Source organism: Aptenodytes patagonicus, chromosome Z (genome assembly GCF_965638725.1).
Source record: "Aptenodytes patagonicus chromosome Z, bAptPat1.pri.cur, whole genome shotgun sequence".
NCBI lineage: Eukaryota > Metazoa > Chordata > Aves > Sphenisciformes > Spheniscidae > Aptenodytes > Aptenodytes patagonicus.
The window spans coordinates 88,845,726-88,865,506 of NC_134982.1; the positions used below are offsets into that span (position 1 = coordinate 88,845,726).

A 19,781-nucleotide genomic window follows, 5' to 3' on the forward strand; every position below is an offset into this window, starting at 1 on the left:
TCACATGGACGGGGACATTCGGGGCTCACTCAAAAAACCGCCAGACCTTGAAAGCTCTTCCATTTGATAACCCGAGCTGCGGTAAATGCTCTAGACGTGAACGTTAACACCACACCGACCCACGGGATACGTGACCGACTTCAAAACCTGTCCTGCCACCGGCGCTCGCAGGGCGAGGGGCGCTGGGGGCCGCCGCCTCACGCCCGGTACCCGCCCGGCCGCCTCAGCCCGGGCCCCAATCACAGCCGCCCGCGGCAGCCCGCTTCCCCCACGGGCCCCCCCGCCCGGCCCCGGCCCGGCCCCGGCCCCGGCCCGGCCCCGGCAGGAAGGGGAGGGACCGGCCGCCGCGCGGGACGGCTGTGGCGCTGGGACCGCTGCGCGCCTCCACCGGCCGCCCCCGGCTTCCCCGGGGCCTGCAGCAGCGCCGGGGCAGGCGGCAGGGAGCGCCGCCGCCATGTCGCAGCCCGGGACGGGGAGGCAGCCGCCCGCGGCGGTAAGGTGGGGTGGGACCGGCGGCGGGGGGGGGGGGGGGGGAGGGGGGTGGCGGGCCGCGGCGCGCTGCCCCGGGCGCTCCACAGCCTCGGCGGGGCCGCGGGCGCCGCCCTGCTGTGGGGCCCGGCGGTGGGAGGCCGCTGCCGCGGCGGGTGCCGCCCTGAGGCGGAGGCGGCTCCCGGGGCGCGGCCCGGGTCGCGCCGTGCCGGGCGGTGAGGAGCAGCGGCAGCGGGCAGCGCCATGGCTTTCGCGCGATGGTGGTACGCCATGGTAAATACGGGGCTGCGGCCGGGGGCCCGGAGCCGGGGGGTGAGCCTGGACGGGGCCGGGGGAGCCTGGGCCCCCCTCGGGGGGCGGGGGCGACCGGGGGAGCGGCCGGGAGCAGGGTGGGGAGGGCTCCCGCGGGCGAGGTGCCCCGAAGGCTGGCTCCCCTCTCCGGCACTACGGCTTAAAAAGGGATAAGGAAAGGATTTTGTGGTGACTGGAGGCAAACCAGTGCTTTTTTTAAACGCTCGCGTAGTGTATTTCAGGTCAGATGCGAACTTGGTGTTCTCTGGATTTGCTGCCGTAATCCCTCCGCGGTCTTTTACAAGCGACACTGAAAAACGGGCCTTTTCTTGCTGTTGGCTGTTGTCGTAATCTTCTGAATAATGCAAGCTCGCTAGCTGACGAAACTGTACCGCTCGGTCAAAACACGGCAGTTTGCAACATCAGGCAGAATTTATATGGGATTGTTTCTGCTTTGGAAAAACTCCTCAGTGTGCCTTTTTTCAGAAACATGTTATTAACTGCAGGTAGCTGGTGGAGTTGCCAGGAATAGTCTTCGCTTGCCAGATACTCCCTAAGTAAACCACAGCTCTCTGATGGCTCCGTGTGGTTTGGCTGGACTTAGGTCGCTACTCATTACTGTGACGAACCTGCAATTGCTTTGAAAAGTCATCTTTGTAATTTATTAGTCATATGAGGAAACAGTTGGTCTCTCTGTGGAGTAGTGAAAAAAAGTTTGCATTCTGTTAAAGTTTTGCAGAAAGTATGCATCGTGTAAGGTGGCTTTCAGAAAAAAACACTTTAATGTATTTCCTAAATATATAATCGGGTAGATGAAATCTGTTGAATTCATAACTGTACTTTCAAATTGCTCGAAGTAGCTTGGGTCGGGGTTTAGTAATGTTTTCAAGTATCATTCGTTGTGTCACGTCAAATCAGTGATAACAGTGTGGTGGAGGTGACACAAAGTCACACAGAGGAAAGTTTGGGAATTGCTGCACTAAGTGATGACACAAATCTTAAAGGCCTCGGTAGTCCTGGGTCACTGAATCCAGGGTAAGAAAAGATACTAAGACAATGTGACTACCTGTGATCAGGTAAGGAAACCGCTCCTGCAAATGCTCCGTTGGAAACCCGTCGTTACAGTTGTTGGGACCAGAGCAGCACCTGCGGGCCTCCACGTGAGGCTGGAGTACTCTCTTGTCCCATGCACGTGTGTCACACAGGGCAGTTTCTGCCAGGAAGACCTTGTGGCCTGAAGGATGAGTAAGCGAAGCAGAAAGGTGGGAGAGAGGAACAGACGCAAAAGAGGTTCACTGGTTGCTCTACCAAGGTTTTTGCTGGCTGGTGTATGTAAAGCAGAGTGGGATGGCTGTAAGAAGAATCTAGTTTTCACCTGTCCATTCCTTACACTGCGTGATTGTAGTTGCTCTGACACCTTTCTATCTGGCAGTTTCCTGAGCAGCATCAAAGATCTCCGTCTTCTTCCCAATTTCAACTGAAAACGAAGGTCGGATTCCTATCCGCATAAAATGATACGTCTCCTTTAATATCTGTAATGCAAAGTTGGTTGACTGCAGCTGAGACTCTTGCAAGGAGACTTCCCTTCTCACCCAGTTACTGAGCGTGTCATCACTGCAGTCCTCTGAGATGCTGCGCAATGGCTTTGAACCAAAGGCTCGTTAATGCTGATGGGGCTCCCGAGGTTTAGAAGGAATTTGTTGAAGCAAGACCTTCAGTTGAGGTCTGGTCTTTCGCAGGCGCGGGCTGAGAATGCAGTTGTGCGTTCAGTTGCTAGTATTTTGCTTTGTGCTTTTCACCTAGGCCAGTTACTTTCCAGTTGATGAATGCTCTTTGAATCAGAAGTTAAAGGTCTGTCTATAAAACCATAGCGTCCGTGACACATCTGTGCACTGTAGAACAGGATGAAGATCTCAGGATAAACTTTCTTGTGCATGATACTTCTTTGTGCATTTTGTGAAGATGTGATTATGGGTGGGTTTGCATGTTTTGTTTTTAGTTAGTGAAGTTGGAAAATATTTTGGGCCAACTTAACAAGTATAAGAAATTGTTGTTAGCTCGTTATTTAAACTAGACATGTAGCTTCAACTGTATGCTCACTGTTTGTGTGACAGAGCTGGAGCTGCTCCTGTCCACTGGCTTGCTTGTGGATATGTTTCTTTGGCATTGTAAGGAAAGATGAGCAGAAAAAGGAAAGAGTGCCCAAAGGAAAAGTCAACTCTGTCATCCACTTGGGAATGTAAAGGAGCAATGTATGCATACTGTCCCAGAAGACCTGAGCTTAGTCTCTTGCTAAGCAGATTGATTTATTGGCTTTATTTTATTTATATATTTATTTTTTTACTAAACGGTTCAAAGCTTGGAAATACTGAGCAGAAAAGAGCTGTTGAAGGGCATTTTTGAAACAGGGTCACTTCTCATATGTTAAGCATCAGCTGTTCAGGGAACCAGCATGGTCTTCTCAGAAGGTGTATTAGGAAGTTGTGCTTTCCAAGGTTACCTCCCCAGGATGGCAGACTTTCAAGTGAGTTGATACTTTCATAGGCTGTTTTATTATCTGAGGTCAGAGAGTATCAGTGCTTAATGTGTACACAGTGCGTGACTCCAACTTAATGGATAAAAAATTACTTTGGTCGGGCCATACGTGCTTTGTTCCCATGGTTAAAATAAGCAGTATTTGGCCTTTAAGTCAAAGTCTCATTATTATAGGTGCTGTTTGACATAGCCTTCTGGAGGGAAGACGGCATGCATTTAAGCTCTCTCCAACTTGAGTTTAGGGGTGGCAAGGTTGTGGTCCTTGTCCTGGTTTGTTCCTTGTCCTCTCTGACCAGTGAAGCCGCCCTGGGGTCCTTCAGAGACATGGGGTTGATGTTCTGCTTGAAGGGTGGTTGAGGGAATCCTCCTAGACCCCTTGTCCTGTCTTCTGTCTGCTCCCAGGTGCTTGGCAGGCAGCACAGACCACTGTACCTGACCGCCTGGTCTAGGGATGCGAAAACAGGAGAAATGTCTGCCAAGGCTGGCAAACGCAGACGCCTTGACACCCAAGAGGGGACACTCCGAGCTCCATCCACCCGCTGGGACACAGCGTATCCCCCTCTTCGTAGTCCTGGGACTGGGTGCCCTATTGGTGCTGTGTCCTGTTTGGTACAGGTTTCCTTGGTGTGAAGACGAGGAGGGGGACTTAGGGAGGGAGGGCAACACCGGATTTGGCCCTGGTAAAAGTCTGGCACACTCAGTAGGAACCAAGTAAGGCTCCTGCATTCTGTGACTTGGTTTAATAAAAGAAAAAAACCCCTGGGTTTTAATTGGTGTTGCTGCTTTTAAAGCTATATCCAAATTTGAAGAAGCAAATGAATAAAAGCAGTAAAATACGTGCAATGTACAGAAAGACGTGCTTGCTTTATTAGCTGAATTAGCTGGATTCAGGGTAGCACTTGGCTTTTAGAGTGTTGTGATGCTGAGGGTATCCGTTTAGGAAGAGAGCCCAGTCTACACAACAGAGTTTTGCTGGGCAGGAGCTGTAGCTCCTGAGCCTTATAGCAGTGTTGGCTCTGGAGTTACCATTTTGTCAGCAAGAGCGTGCTTACTGATGCTGCACATCAGCAGACAGGCTGGAGAATACTATAGCTGAATGAACAAATAAAACTAAAAGTAAAAAAATAGCGTATCTCTAATCTGTTTCCATTATGGTGGTACATGACAAAAAATTCAAAAACTGTTTTAGACAACCTCTAATAATCCCAGTTTTTAAAATGAGTTTGGGCATGACTAAGATACTTGACAAGTTTTTCTCCCTATAGCCATGTAAAGAAAAATGTGTAGGAACTCATTATTTCAGTGGGTTAGCAAACTTTACCTCCTGCTGCTCAGTCCTCAAAACAGAAGGGAATAAATGGGTCTCAAATCATCTCCTGTCTTTACTTAACAAAACAACCAGACATGAACCCTCATTCCCAGATGTCTCAGTTGCTGTGGGAAGTTACACTAGCTGAGATACTGGATAATAGCTATATTATGTTGCCTTTTATATTCATGGTAAAATTTCTTGCCTTTTACTTTTTATTTGAAAGATTAAACAATATGCTTTTGAAAAAGATTTTTTGAGGGAATGTATTCACCACTTTTCAGAGATGCAGAGAGTAAAACATGCGCTGGATGCCAGTGTGCATACTGAACAAACTGTGTCTTTCTGTATATTGCCGAACATGGGGAGCAAATGGGATTGCACATCAGGTTAGATGAAAGCAAGAGCTTAAAGTCTTGGAGGGAATGAAAGATGCAGGAGGTTTGGGAAACCTGGAAGAACTGTATTTCTTAATGTGCGCCTGTGCCTGAACTGTTACAGCATTTATTTTTTGTATATCAGCAGCAGAATTCTAGGAATCATAGTAACAGCTTTCTTCCAGGTAAGGAGGGCTGGGCATAATGGGCATTTTAATGTGTCTGAGGAAAGTTCAGGTGTTGGAGTGGATGCTCATGATTGCACATGTCGTGTTGGTGTCTCTGAAGAGCTGTTCAGTTTCTGCTGAGGCCTATGGGACTGACAGCGTTTCCGAAGCAAGTATCAGAGAGTGCTGCGCTGGTGAGGAAAGAGTGATAAGCTTAGTATCTTCCAGAACTTTTCACAAGAACAGTCATGTTACATGTACTGCCCTGGAAGTCGTGACCTTCCGACTGTGATTTCACTTGAAGTTATCAAGCAGGTCATTTAGAAATCCTGTCCATTAGTGAGAAGGAAAACTTACAATGTTCCTTTCTGTCGTATTGTCATAGGTGAAAGGAATTATAGATACACTAAGATGTTTGGGAATTTCTCTACATAGAAGGTATAATTTAAGATCTTAATAACTACACATCTATTTTCTCTATTTGCAGTATGGTGACAAGAAGGCAAGTGGAGATCCTTCCAAATCGGGAGAGAAAAAAGCAGGAGCGGCAGAGGTAAATTCAAGTGTTTGAACGTATTAAGAAGAAAAGTTTGTAATGAATTTCCTCCTATGCAGATTTTTGTCTTTTGATAGCAAAATGGTAGTTTTCAGATAATTAACTGATGACTGTAGTCACTCATTATTCATTCCAGGAATAATAGTATAGTTTTGTCTTGTGCTGCTGAGCAGCCTACAGAAAATATTGCTTTGCTGTGTTCATCGTTTCACAAATACTTCATGTTAGTTTTGGTGGAAATGATCACAGTGGATGTGTCTATTCTGCAGTGCAGGTACACTGTGGGACACATCTGATAGTCACGGTTTTTCAATTGTTCAGAAGTACAGATGAAGTGAGTGCACTGTGACGATTTCCACCTTGTCTGCATCCTGGCTTTTCTTCCAAAGATAAAAATCCAAATTCATACATAGGTGGTGCACATCTGGGCCATCTTCTGACACACTTGCAAATATGTGGTCAGTGCTGTATTTTAGAAAAAATACTTGTTTTTCAAGATACTGCCTCCTGAGGAACTGGTATTTACAGTTCAAGAGTCCCTGCTGGGTTATAATATTGAGTTTACACAAGCAACTTTACAGTCTGAGCATAGCGGCTGTTGTTAACAATCAGAAGCTGTATGGGTTGTGGGCAGTGTTAGGAACAGTACTTTGAAGGGTCACCTCTCTCTCAGCAGCTCCAAGCCCTGTAAGCCACTTGGAGGTAGGTCCTTGTATCGCAAAGAGAAGGTGTCGTCCAAGCCAGGACGTGAGTGCCAGTACTGATCATTAGTTCCCCAAGAGCCTCTGCTATTGCAAGCAGGAGCAGTGCTTCCCCAAGGAAGGCCAACAGCAGATTCAGAAAGAGAAGAATTTGTAGAAACGTCTGTTACTAGATGTTTACTTGTTGGCTTCAAATGTCAATCATTGATATAGGGAAGCCAGAAATTGGTGTGCCTGATACTTTGTTCATAGCAGAAGCTATCTGGAAAATAACTTTGTCTAAGCTGCAGTGTGTTTAACTGCACTGCAAATCAAGGCCAGTGAATGCTTTTATTACCATCCTCTGAAGTAGATGATTAAAGCAATTACCTTTCTTTCCTGTCCACATACCAAGGAAGCTTGGGAACATGTTCCTCCTTGCCTCTCTAGACAGTTTAGTTTTTTCTTAAATAGCATTATTCTCTTAGACATTCTTAGTTTAATGCCAAATTCTTTGACTGCATGTTGTTGCTTTTAATATAGAAGTGCTGACTTCTTTGTGGGAAGGGTGGGAGTTGAAGCCTGTAGTTTGGGTTGTGGAGTTACTGTTTCTGACCTCTTGCTGAGAAGATCTGTTTCTAGCTAGCAAAAGGCGGCTGTTACTAAGTTTATTGTCCTGATGCGTTTGCTTTTTGAGTCCTTAGAATACTGCATGTGTGTTTCCTCTTGTGAATTTCTTTGTGTATTTGACTTGTTCTGTTGACTTTACAATGCTTAAAAGTGAAAGTAGATGAAAACACTTTTCCTTAGGCCCATTGAATGGCATCAGCTCCACCATGGTTCACATCTACCTCCAAAACTCTCTGATTTTTTTAAGCAGTTGAGGTAGCAACTCAAATCTTTGTACAGCTTTCCCAAGAGTCTGCAGTGTTATATTTTTGTTTAAAAGTCAGAGGTTATTCCTGTAGTCTTCAATTTTTAAAGCAGAAATCTATAATCTTATCTGTAGATAGCTGTGGACAACCTTGTCTAGAATATTGAGTTTGTTCACCTCCCTACTAGAAAAAGGTTTGGTAATGCATTATAAAAATGACAAGGAAATACGAAGGTCTTTGAAGAGTTCATATTCATATTGAAGGGAAAATTGTAAAAGCCGGTATGCTCATTGTTTAGCTAAAAATAACAATAAACGACTCTATCTCTCAGATTCTTCGGGTATATGGTCCTGAAGGAGTGAGAGAAGAGTAAAGCTTTGAAAAGTAAAGGTAGGAAAGGTCCGACACAGGTTTGAGTAGCAGATGCTAATTAGCCACAACATCAAGGAGAACTCAAAATGAGTATTGCTAAAGTGTAGAATAGGCTTCTTAAGCCTTTCCTTCTTGGAGACTTAAAAGTAGCTTGAAAAAACCACAGCAGGTTTACTGTAAATAGCAACCTGCTTGGTAAGACATGCACTTGCACAGAGGTGCTGAGGAGATTAAATGGCTCCATAAGATTTTTTCCATTTCTAGCATCATAATACAATAAAATAATGCTTTAAAAGGGTTAGGAGTTACCAGTGTGAAGATGATCTGTTTAATAACACTATAGTTTCGGAATTGCATACAATCATAGCAGGGAGTATGTGCACTTTATCTATGATGTACCAACAGACGTTTGTTCATAAGATTGTTTCTTCAGGAAGTACTTACTTTTTAAGTTTCCAGTGACTTACTGCTTAACTATCATGCAGTACTTTCTTCCTTAGATCTTAAAGCGTTGTATAAAGGAGACTAGACACATTATCTGAGTGACATAGATAAAATGTGGGGAAGGGGAGGTGCTGAAGCACGGAGCTGGAATTGCCTTACTTAAGGTCATCCAACTGCTCAGTAGGAGAGAAAAGAAACCAGGTCACCAAGTACCAGGCTGGTCCACACAGCTGTGTGATAAACAGTGTCCTCAAAGCTTGGAGGGGAAGCCATGAACTCCCTGAAGGCAGTGAGCCTTTCCCTCTGAATCATAGAGCAGGCTTCCCTTCCTGCATGGTATTGGTAGCATGGCTGGCAGCTGCAGCTTGTGTCTGCTCCTCACTTGAAAATGAAGCTTCTAAAATCCACGCTGGAGTGGCTGACACTGAAGTCACACAGCTAGAGCTTGCTGACTGGCTGGAAGAGACAGACAGCACGTGAGTTCAGCAGCTGTTTTCAGCAACCTCCGTTCTGCTTGATGGCTGTCTAGCTTGGAAAGTAAAGGATGCACGCAGTCCTTCCCTGCTTCTCATGCCAAGGATCCACTCTGACCTCTTCCACTCAGTGGCCAGAAACATAAAGCTTGCCGCAGTTCTAAGGTTCCGACTCTTCCTTCTAGAATACTAAATTTAGTCTGTTCAGTTTCTGAAAACAAAAACTTAAGATGTGGCCTTAAGGCTATATACCTGTTTTACTTTAACCCTGATCCTTCACAGTAGTCTGTGGTAGTTACTTGGAAGCCCTTTGGTTGCACTAATACTCAGTGCCATTGCATCTAGCACAGGAGAGAGGTATTGTGGAAGGGTTTTGGAAGGGAAAGGACTGTGATATCCTGCTTCACAGGGCCATGTTGCTCTTGGAAAGATTGATCTCCTCCATTTCATTACTTAATGTATGTTAGCAAAGGAGAGATACCGTCATACTGGTTTGCCTCATTTCAGAAGTGCTACTCAAGCTTTAAGTCTAGACAGACTGGGGGATCGACTTGCAACAGGAGTGGTCAGCTTTGGGTTGAGATACACATAATCTGTCAATCTAATGATGAGCAACTGAATGTGTATCTGTACATGGTGTCTTCTAGAAATAGGCAAAAGATTTGCTGGAGGGACAGAGTTGGAAACTGCAGGTATGTTAGAATACATAATCGAAAGAAGATATCAGCAGTTCTTTATCAGTGTAGTTGACAGTGAAAGTGCGCGTGTGTTATGGTTGTATTGGGCACTGCTCACAGGCAAAGGTTCAAGTCACAGGGATATACCTTAACTCTTCATGTCTCGGTTTTCAGAACCTTATATTTGTTGCATTCACATTCTAAGGAGAATCAGACACTTCTTGAGAATCTAAATCAGCTTTAATGAAGTGTTTTCGTTCCTTGTGGATGTGTGTATGGTAGATGTTAACAGAAAAGAGATGATTGTTGTTAGAATTGGTGGTTGCTCATGCACTAGAAGCTGTTGCATATGTTTGCAGCTGGGATGCACCTGCCACCCAGTAAAAGTGAGTGATGTACTGCTGTTTTCCCATATCTGTCCCTCTGTTTTCTCACTGTGTTTTGACATCATGGTCCTTACTCAATGTGTTTTCAGCATGCCATTGCAAAGTGTATGAAATAGGAAATTTCCTTTCTTCTCTTTCCCTCCTGATGTTCCAAGGCTTTTGGCAATTTTGTATGTAAAGTGTTAGCAGGTGAGAGACAGCTGGTATGGTTTTCCTTTACCCCTCATCTTGACATCATCTTCAGCTTACGTTTGCCCTTTCACCAATTTCAGATCGCTTTAGACTTTGTATGCCATCAAGGCATTAGTGCTCTAGAAGTTTTTGGATGCTAAAATATAAATACTTTGAAGGGGAGATGGGACAAAATCACTGAAGAGAAACCCAGGACAGTTTATAAAATACACTGAAATAAGAAGTCCCTGGGCCACAAATTGTTTGAATCTGAGAGAGTATTTGGAAGGAGTATCAACATGTACCTGACCTATTTCTACATCACTGTTTTTGTTTTCTTTTATATCTGCTGTTGGCTACTGCTAGAGACAGGGTTATGTGAAACTTTGGCTAGACTCAGTAAGGCAGGTCTTGTGTTGCAATGAGTTGCATGGTCCTGCTGTCCTGTTCTTGAACACCGTCTTCAGTATTGTCCCTTCAGAGGGCTGCCCTTGGGGGTGCGGTGTGCTTTAGTACATAACCATGTGTGTAATTTGTAAGATCGATGCAAACCAAACACTCCCATTGTGTGTGATTGTGCTCTGAAACCCCCCTATTCTGTTTTGAATGGATTCGTGCTTGTGTTATTAACTGCGCATAATCTGGAAGGACGTATTTTCTTTTTACTTCCGTAGAGGGAAATACCAAGGAGAGCTTCTGTATCGGTCTAAAAATCTAGCCTGTGCATTGCTGGTGTCTGAATGTAAAGTGCGGTATTAAAAGGAAGATGGAGCCATGTATTCTAGGAATTTGAAGCCCCAGCTTAGAGTGGGGCCATGTTTTACCAGATACGGTATGAAACAAGACCATCCCTAACGCGTCCTGCCATTTCAAGTCATGCTTTACAGCAGTGTAGACAAAATATGTGCTGCTCACTCAGCTTATTCTTTACTTAAGAGGAAATACATTCTTTACTTTGAAAGGATGGCAGTGATAATTACTTATTGAAGTAATGATGTTATGTGCTTCCCAGCATCCTCCCCACAATGCTCCCTCCAGGCAAAGCTGGCATTACTATCCTTTTAGAATTGATTCTTTGCTCTAACATCAGGCTTTCTGTGATAGCTTTTAATCCTGAGGCTTGCTGTGCAGGATTCCGTATCCAGAAAGAGCATTAGAGTTACTCAAGAGTCCAGGGGCATAATGCTGAGTAAAGACATTATGACTGGTAAAAAGCCATTGGGGTGCCCACTACTGGTCTGAATTATGGAGGTGCATAAGTAACTTTGATTGCAGCATTTGTGAGGTTTCTTTCTACTTTGCTAACAAATTATTTATTTTAAATGGCGTTGTTTGTTTGTTTTTCCCCCCCTGCACCGAGTGCTGTGGGGCTGGCAGGGGTGTCCGCCCCGCAGCACCGGTAGCACCTGGTGGCCACAGGGGAGTGTGGCCCCAATCCATCCTCGGTGGAGGAGCAGAGGGGTGCTGAGGAGTACAGCACTGGCTTGTTTGCCCATCTTCCTTTTCTGTTTTGGTTCTTCCTTGACTAAGATGCAAAAGGTAGTTGAAAAATAACATTATTTCAGTTAAATTTTGGTACTCGTTGGGAGCTGTTGTGATGTGAGGCTCTTTCAACCATAGGAAGAAATTGTGATCGCTGCTCAAGCAATTTTTGAGTGAAAGATTCAAAGGTGGAGGCTGAAATGCTGCTTATGGTTGTCAAAAGCATTTCCAGAACAGAGATTGCACGTTCTTTCCTCTTGTGATTTTTGTTTTTCTTAAAACAACTGTATCATACACATTATCATTGCAATATTAAAATGAACACTAATGTTATAGTCCAAAATGAACATTTAATCCATATTTCTAGACACCAGTCTTAATGCATGTCTTCACTCAGAAAATCTACATATCAAAGGGATATGTGTTTTATCTCCCCTTTACTAAACACAGGGGAATTAATATTCCACTCTGAAACAGTGTTTTGGCTTTTTGTTTTGAAGCCACTGCTAATAATGAAGAATAGATTATAAGCACCTGTATGCCATAGCTTTTATTCCTTCACACACAATTCTGTACAGGCTTTTGATTCTTCTAATTCATTTCATAAAGAAGCTATGCTTTGATAATTCATCAGCTCTGTTATTATCAGGTTGGGAAGTGAGGTGTGTGTTCAGCTGTGAGGTGATTCTTCAGCTGATTGTGTCTGAGACTGTCACAGAAAAAAAATACTCTTCCACTTCTTGGAGGGGGAGAAGATAGAAACAGCTCTGATGGATTTGTTGATAAAGGGTGTCAGAGCTGGTTTGCCTGGAGGGAGCATTGTGGGGAGGATGCTGGGAAGCACATAACATCATTACTTCAATAAGCGTAAAAGAAGGATGAACCTAGTAGCATGATGTGGCCAGTTTTTCTGCTTTTACAAAGGTATTAAGGGGTAGATACCAAAGAAGTTACTGTTGAAAGATACCCTGGGAACTGAAATGTATTACTCTATTTAGCCTATTGTGGTCAGTATTCAGTAAAGAATACTGATTTGATGTTGTGGCTTAACTTTCCACATAGCTTATCTCCAGATAGTCTTTCTCTACTCCAGAGGAAAAGAAGTTATTTGCTTCTTTTTCTTTCTCTCTCTCCTACCTGTACCTTTATTGCTGTTCCACTTACCATGAAACAGAGAAATGTTTGCATTAACAATTTTTTCTTTATACTTTTTAATTGATTAACATAAGTTCATGCTCAGCACAAGGATTTATTTTGCTCTATTAGGTTTTTTTTCTAGTTCAGACTGGGGGAAAAAGAAAGGCTAGCCTCGTGCCTGAAATTTTTGAGTATGCTGGTAGGTGTCATAAAAACTCCTTCTGCAAAACAGTACTTTATTTGTGGATTTTCAGAGCATCACAGTTATGTTAGACATAGTCTTAGGTACCAAAGGTAAGTCCTGAACACCATGGACCATGAGGTCCTGAGCCAAAGACTGTTTTCAGCTGAGCTTGAAGTGGAAATCGAGAGCTGTGATACTGAAAGCATATCCTGAATAATGATTGCTCTTCAGAGGTCTGCTCTTTTTTTGATGATTTTTTTTTTCCTTTCTTTTTGAAAATGGAAAGGTAGCACTTAAAATTTTGTGTTCATTCAACAACTTAATAACTTATTTAAAAGTTGAAGCATTTGTGGATAATGCTTATCACTGAGTCTTTAATGCACTACATCAGAGATAAAAGCCAAGGCATTCTGCATCTCGGTACTGTCTCTACAAAAGTGTCACGCATCACACTTCCATCACCTGCCTTCAGGAGCATTGTCCCCTAGGGCTGACCAGTCACCTGGTCAGTCACGGTAGTGGATGGGCTCTCAAGAAACTGCCACAACCCGGGACTTTGCAATGGGTGAGGCTGGAAGCCTGAGGGTCCAGGATGTTGGAGGGGGTCAGTGGGACCGTGCCAACTGGTGGGGCGATGTGCAGGGGTCACAGCCCAGTGCCTGGTGCCGGCTGCTGCCGGGGGGCAAGCGTCTGTGTCCTCCTCAAACCAGCTGTGCATGGGGTGTGCAGGTGTATTCACTGGCAAACAGCAAGCTTGGACCAGTGGGTGAGTAGGAGGCCCCAGGTCTGGGCAGGGGTATCAGGTGGGCGGAGGGTCCATGCTGGTTTTGGGGGGAACCACACATGTGGGGTGCCCGTGGGACGTATATGTGAGTGCTGCATGTTTGCAGCAAGCACTGAGCTGGACCAGCCGGCGAGCAGGGGACCCATGGCAGGGGTCAGAGGGCCAGGGTCTGGGCAGGGGTGCTGCGGGACAGAGGGGCCATGCCGGTGCTTGGGGGACCTGTGACTGTGCATCTGCTCATGAGCCCAGAGGGTGCCGAGTGTGTGCTTGCACTAGTGACCTCTTGCCTCTGCCAGCCCCAGAGCGGGGGACGTGGCTGGGGGTGGGTGCTGCTGACACCAGTGTAGCTGGCCCTGTCAGTGTCCTGTGTGTCTGTCTGTGTCTGTGTGTCTCTGGGATATGTGCTTGGCTTTGCTGCTGGTTGAACTTGCAATCACATCCCTCAGCCTGGGCAGAGACCCCCGGTCCCTGGGCGCTGGACTGGGCTCCAGCGGCTGAGCAGGTCTGTACTGGGGAGTACTGGTCTGTACTGGGCAGCACTGGACTTCAGCAGCCGTGCAGGAGGGTCCTGGGCTGGAGCGTCTGGCAGAGGCAGCCATGCTCCTAATATCCCTTTAACAGGAAAAATCACTATTACACTTGGGTTTTGCAACATACTGTGAAGTCTTACTTGGATGTCATCGTTTCCAGTGTGGCCAATACTAAGTGTGAAATCTTGATATAAATTTCACACTTTGTGTCAGCTTGTACTGTTGGGCCACATTTGTGTGATGTTAACCTCATGTAAATGGCCACAGCTGGTGGTATGCTGCCCCAGGCTCTGACTGGAGGTTGACAGTTGAATGTGCAGCTTTGTTTATTCGAGATGCTCTCCTGGTTTTGGAGCTAAATCAGAAAGAGAATAGGAGGTGGAATTACCTTAATGACAGAGGTCTCTGAGCCTCCCAGTCTGTTACAGTACCTAGTGTCCCATCAATTGAAAACTGGTGCTTCTGAGTTTGCATACAAGTTTGCTGATTGAATCTCTGGTCATTCTGCAGACTTCCCTGCTTGCAGAGAGTAATTAAAGTGTGAATGCTTAAGTTATATTGTGAATCTTGAGCTTCCACTTACCAAAGTGAATAGGTCTTACCCATCTGCTGCCTCCAAAAATCGGATGCTTTTTGCTCTGTTCATTACTAGTGGCTTATTTTCCCAGTCTTCATTAGATGTGATTTCAGCAGTCGCTGAGTGTTTGCTGCAGTGCTTAGTGGTACTTGGTAATAATGGCATTGCATTGGTTGAAAACTGGAGGTTCAAAGGGGATGTCATGGTTTTGTTTCAGTTGCAAGAATATTTATTAACTAGAAAAGCCATCATTTTGCCCTTAGCTTTGTATCTTTACTTCCCTGCCTGAGGTGTAATGTTACCTTCTCTGTTGTCATTCAAGTTATGTCTGTACAGCAATAGCTTACCCATCTTATTTTCATTGATACTTTTCATTAAAGTATATATGGTTACTGTTGCTTTAACTGTTAATTAAAATGGAGTCCCTCTGCCACAGGAAATAGCACAGATTTATGTATCATCCATAAAACAGTGCAAGAGAACTCAGCCTGTTCTGGGCTGGGCAAAACTGTCTGAAATGAGTCTGTGTGAATTAAAGCTACATAGGGGAATTTATTTTTGGATTACTTGCCTTGCATAAGATGTTCTAATGGACTTTTTTTTAGTGTACCTGTCTTTTTATACTTTTTTTTTTGGTTTACAGTTTTACTTGGCTTTTCTTTTTCTTCATCAACATTTCTGATGTTTATTATGTCTTTCTTTTATTTTGTAGAAGAAACCAGCAAGTGCTAATGTCAGCCAACCCCCCAAAACACAGACAAGTGGAGCACCTCCTGCTGTTAAGGTAATGCATGTAAGGAAGTGGTCTTTTTAAAAAGTGAAGAGGATATGATATGACTTCATCCGCTGCAACAGGATAGAAAACCGTTTGTTTGCCAGCATTCAGCAACACTAAGATGCTCTTCATGTCTTGCTAGAAATTGTAGTGAATCGAAATGAAAGAGGAACACAAGTCAGCAGAATGCTAGCGTTGACTTCTTGAGGAAATAGACTTGGTAATATTCTCCCCTTTCACGTGTTCTTTGTTAGTCTCCTAGTTACTTTAAAAAATCCTGGTCCCATTGATATCAGTGGCAAACTTCATTTGACTTATGGGGCTGTGGTTCATTTTTCACCCTTAGATATTGTTTGTATGTTTGTATTCTGTTTACTCAGTGGGACCTGGTGCGATCAAAGTACTGCTAACCATCTTTGCTTTCATAACCCCTGGAGCAGTTCAGTCATTCAGGAACTTAGTGTAAGAGACGTTATAAAGATGACTTGCATATTGGAGTGCGGTTGATACTCCATGAAGAGAAGCAGGGATCACATTAAACGTGCTCAGGTCTTGCGAGGTGTTGAAATAGGGTGTTGAAAATACACTTTCTGATGGTGGTCACACGTGAACTGATGGCTGTAGCTGGTAATCACTGTTAGGTGCATATTGTCACAGATGAGTGGAATGCGCCTTGCTCAAAAGAGAGAAACAGCAGTATGTTTTATTGAGGTAAAATAATAATTTGACAGTTCAATAAGTTTGATGGAATTTAACAAAGTTTAACAGTGGTTTGACAACATTCAATAAGTTTGATGGCAAGGTTGACCTTATTAATTACTGCATGGAAGAAACATACAAAGGAAAATTGAGTTAGAATCAAGTTAGAATGATTCACACAGAGACTGGAGATGCAAAGAGTAAGAGGCCCCTCCTGTTGAGTCACGAGGTTCAGAGTGGACCCTCTTGCTTTCTAAACTCCTTTCGGAGCCTAGGTGCTGCTGGGTCCGGTCTTAGTCTCAGACTTGAACAACGGTTTATGTCTAATGGAATTATCCATACAATGTTTATAATAACATTAACTATATGGATTAGTAATGTTTCATAGCATTAATTCACCATGCTATCAGTCACTTACCAAGGATCTGTCGCAGGTAGGGGATCTCTCTGCCTTGGGTAAGGAAGGATCTCTTAGTCTCAGCTAAGGAATCTCAAACCTTGAGAGGCATCCCTGCTCAAGGGGAGAGCCACCTGGCGTGCAGTCCAGCTGCAATTCAGGGAGTGCTCAAATTGGGCCCATCCTGATAATAATATTTATAGAGTGAAGTAGTTGGCTGCTAGTCAATAGCATAGACAAGATAAATGTCTTCGTTTTAGCTCTGGTATCTTAGTCTGTACTTTGGTTATCTTGCACATTTGGGTTTTGAAGCCACCTTCCGAAATATTTTTCAAGACACCTTCGCTCCCTTGTATGTGAGCCAGGGGCTTTCCAGCTCGCCAGTTCACCCCCAGGACGTGAGGCTGGTTGTCCCTTAGTCAGCCTGAACCAAAGTATGGCAAGGGGTCAATTGAATCCACCACAGTATTCCATATCTGGAGATACCCCATCGTTTCAAAGATCCTATCGACAGGAAGTGTTTCTGCTTTTGAATGGCATTTTTTATTTTCTTAATCAATGCTTTTGTAAAATAATACTCCTAAAGATACCTCTGTGCTACCTAAGTAATTATTTTTCCTTTCTACTCAATGAAGGAGGACACAAGGATATAAATCCTGTTGTCCCTTTCTTTCAATGCTTTTGTCTATCACTAAAGATGGCCCAACGTTTTTGTTGCTTTTCTTTCTGTTCTTTGCAGTTCGCCAGGGCCTTTCTCCTGCTAGTTAAGCTGGATGTAGTCGTCCATATGTAGTTCCCATGACAGCTGTACAGGGTGGGACGGTGTCGAGTACAATCTTTCTGCATGTCAGTCGCCAGCTGCGTAGTCCCGTGGAAGCTCACATCTAATTTGATAACTAAAACATCTTTAAGTCTTTTTTTCTGTAGGTGTCCTTTCTATTATAAGCGTATCTCTTACATTAAGTGTGCAAGGTACAATTTCCGGTGATGCTATTAAGCATAAGAACTGTAATTGCCAGGAATTGCTTTATATTAGGTTATGACAACTTAGGCTATGTATTTTATTCAGTACTTGGTGCTTCTCCAGTTTCAGTGAAATTCCAAAAGATTTATTGGTAAAGATTATGTACTATGAAGATACTTACCTCATGCTGTCTAATATTCACTCTAAATCAATAGCTATTTTCAGTTTAACCTTTATAGTTCCCATTCAGCCACGACTACCTTTCTTCAGTTAGGCTAAACCTTCTCTTAATTATATCTTTTAATTTTAATAATCTCCTGCAATCCTGTAGTGTTACTTAAAATAGAGCAAAACTTGGAGATTTATTGTTCTGTTCTTGTAGTTTGTGCCACCCATACTTTTTTAAGCCATTTGGCTAGCTGTATTCTTTTCTGACCTTCTTTTTCTCTTTGTCTCTAAAAATACCTATTCAAAAGAAAAGTTTTGCAGGGATTTTTTTTTTTTTTACAGGAAAGGAAGTATTTCTTGAAAAGGCAAGGCAGCCTGTTCTCTTTTCCTGCAAAAATAGATCAAATCTTTTAATGCAATCAAAAATATTCCACCAGTTTTTAGAAAACTTTGGGACTGCTGTTTCTTCCTTCAGTTTTTTCCCTGCTGTAGCTTTAATGTGTCCTACGTGCAAAATCTCTTTCGATTCCTTAATCATTTTGTTGGTCAATAATACTGTTAATTAACGTACCTTATCCCAGCTAAATTTCTAACTTCTTTGAAGAGGCAGGCGAGGTGGGGCAGTTAAGTTGCTCCAGCTAGAGCTGTTCATTTTTTTTAACCTACTCTTACCCTGTGGTGAAATACACTCTAAATTTAATAGCCAGAGGGTTTTTTGCTGCCTCTATGTTATGGCCTAAGTCATTTTTCCTTCAGTTAGTAAGTAATAATAACTGATGGCTTGTGTTCTGCTTGGGTCGCCTGTATTGCTGAGTTTAGGATAGAGGAACCTGTGTGTGATGAATGCTTGTCATTGCTTAATGCCTGGCTAATATGTGGGTAGTGTAATTTTCCTGTGATGGTATCCTGTAATGTGGACTACTCCTAAGAGCAAGCACTTATCTGTCTGGCTTCATTTTCCTTGCACTGTGTATCTCAACTGCCATTCTTTGTGTCTTAATTTTATCCCTGTGCTCTTTATTGTTTCACTCTTAAGCTCCTGGCATTGCAGCCAGTATTTACTCACTGCTTCTGCTCAGTGTCGTCTTACAGGGATTTTATTCGGATGCATATGTGTCCGTGTGGTATAAGGAATAAGCGCGGCCTCTCTTGTCTCCTCTCTTTCATATCTGTATGGCTTTTGTGTTCCCTGTGTTAAGGGCACCTAGAAAGTTGAATCAGCGACCTTGATGTGCCCAGTATCTGTATGACTCAAATCTAAATGAACGATTTAAAGATACTTAACTGAAACAGATGTCTGACTTTTTTCTATCACAAGCCTTTCTTTCTTTTTTGATGTGAAGTCCTGTTGGACTGTTATTTTGTACCAGGGTCTCTTCAGAAAGCACATGCCTTGTGGCAAATGGAGTGAAAAATTAAGATTCAGGTAGGGTTATGATCACCAGGATTATTTACTGGTTGCTCATGAGCAGCCTCTTCCATGCATACATTAACTGCCAAGGTGCACAAACCAGGAGGTCATCACTACTGTGATTAGCAGGCAGCAGTGAAGAGGAAAAACTGAACCAACCTCCTTCCTCTGCAGAAGGTACCCTACCAGCACTGCCGTGTTTTCTTTTACAGCCTTTTAAATTGTTTTTGCCAATTCTATAGCCCACAGGAAAGCCAATTTCTAGCTCACTGTTCAATCATAGCTATTAATAGAGAGCACTAATATTTGAACATGGCTGGATCCAGCTATCTTTCTGGATCTTTGTGTTCTTATATGGTAATTCTATTTATACCAAATGATGTTTTGCTGCTTTTTATGTAACAGGTTTTTGGCATTGCTCTTAATGAGTAATAATTTTCTTTTTGTTGCTGACTGCTATAGCTTAGTGAAGTGTGAATGTTTGTCCATATTACTGTCATGGACAATTTATTGAAGCAGTGCTGGAAGAATTCAACAACAGTGGAAATTCAGTAAGAATTATTTTTATTTCAGACTTGACTGATCTTGAATATTTTCAGAGAAAGCTTCTTGATCTTAATGATTCAAGAAATTTAAGGTTAGTTACTTTCACCTGGCATCCGAATTAACACTGTTTTAAAGGGGGATTTGATCTGCTTGTGCAACAGGCAGGAAAACAGGAAGAAAAAAAAGAGCAATTACTAAATATCTGAGTAAAGTCCCTACTATTTCTGCAGCAGACTGGAAATTCTGTCACAAGTTTATCTAGATTATCATCAGAAGTGATTCCTACTGTCAGTATATTTGCTGGGATGTTTTTTTCTGCTACGTA

General features: G+C 43.5%; 1 protein-coding gene across 1 annotated transcript in view; it reads left to right on the top strand.

The window, feature by feature from the left end:
- Nucleotides 1–386: 386 nt before the first annotated feature.
- Nucleotides 387–19,781, top strand: part of CAST (calpastatin) — a 65,955-nt gene continuing 46,560 nt past the window's right edge. Inside the window, 3 exon segments of the mRNA XM_076363344.1 lie at nucleotides 387–493; nucleotides 5,656–5,721; nucleotides 15,209–15,280. Coding sequence (XP_076219459.1) covers nucleotides 455–493; nucleotides 5,656–5,721; nucleotides 15,209–15,280 — 177 coding nt within the window. The 5' untranslated portion in view covers nucleotides 387–454.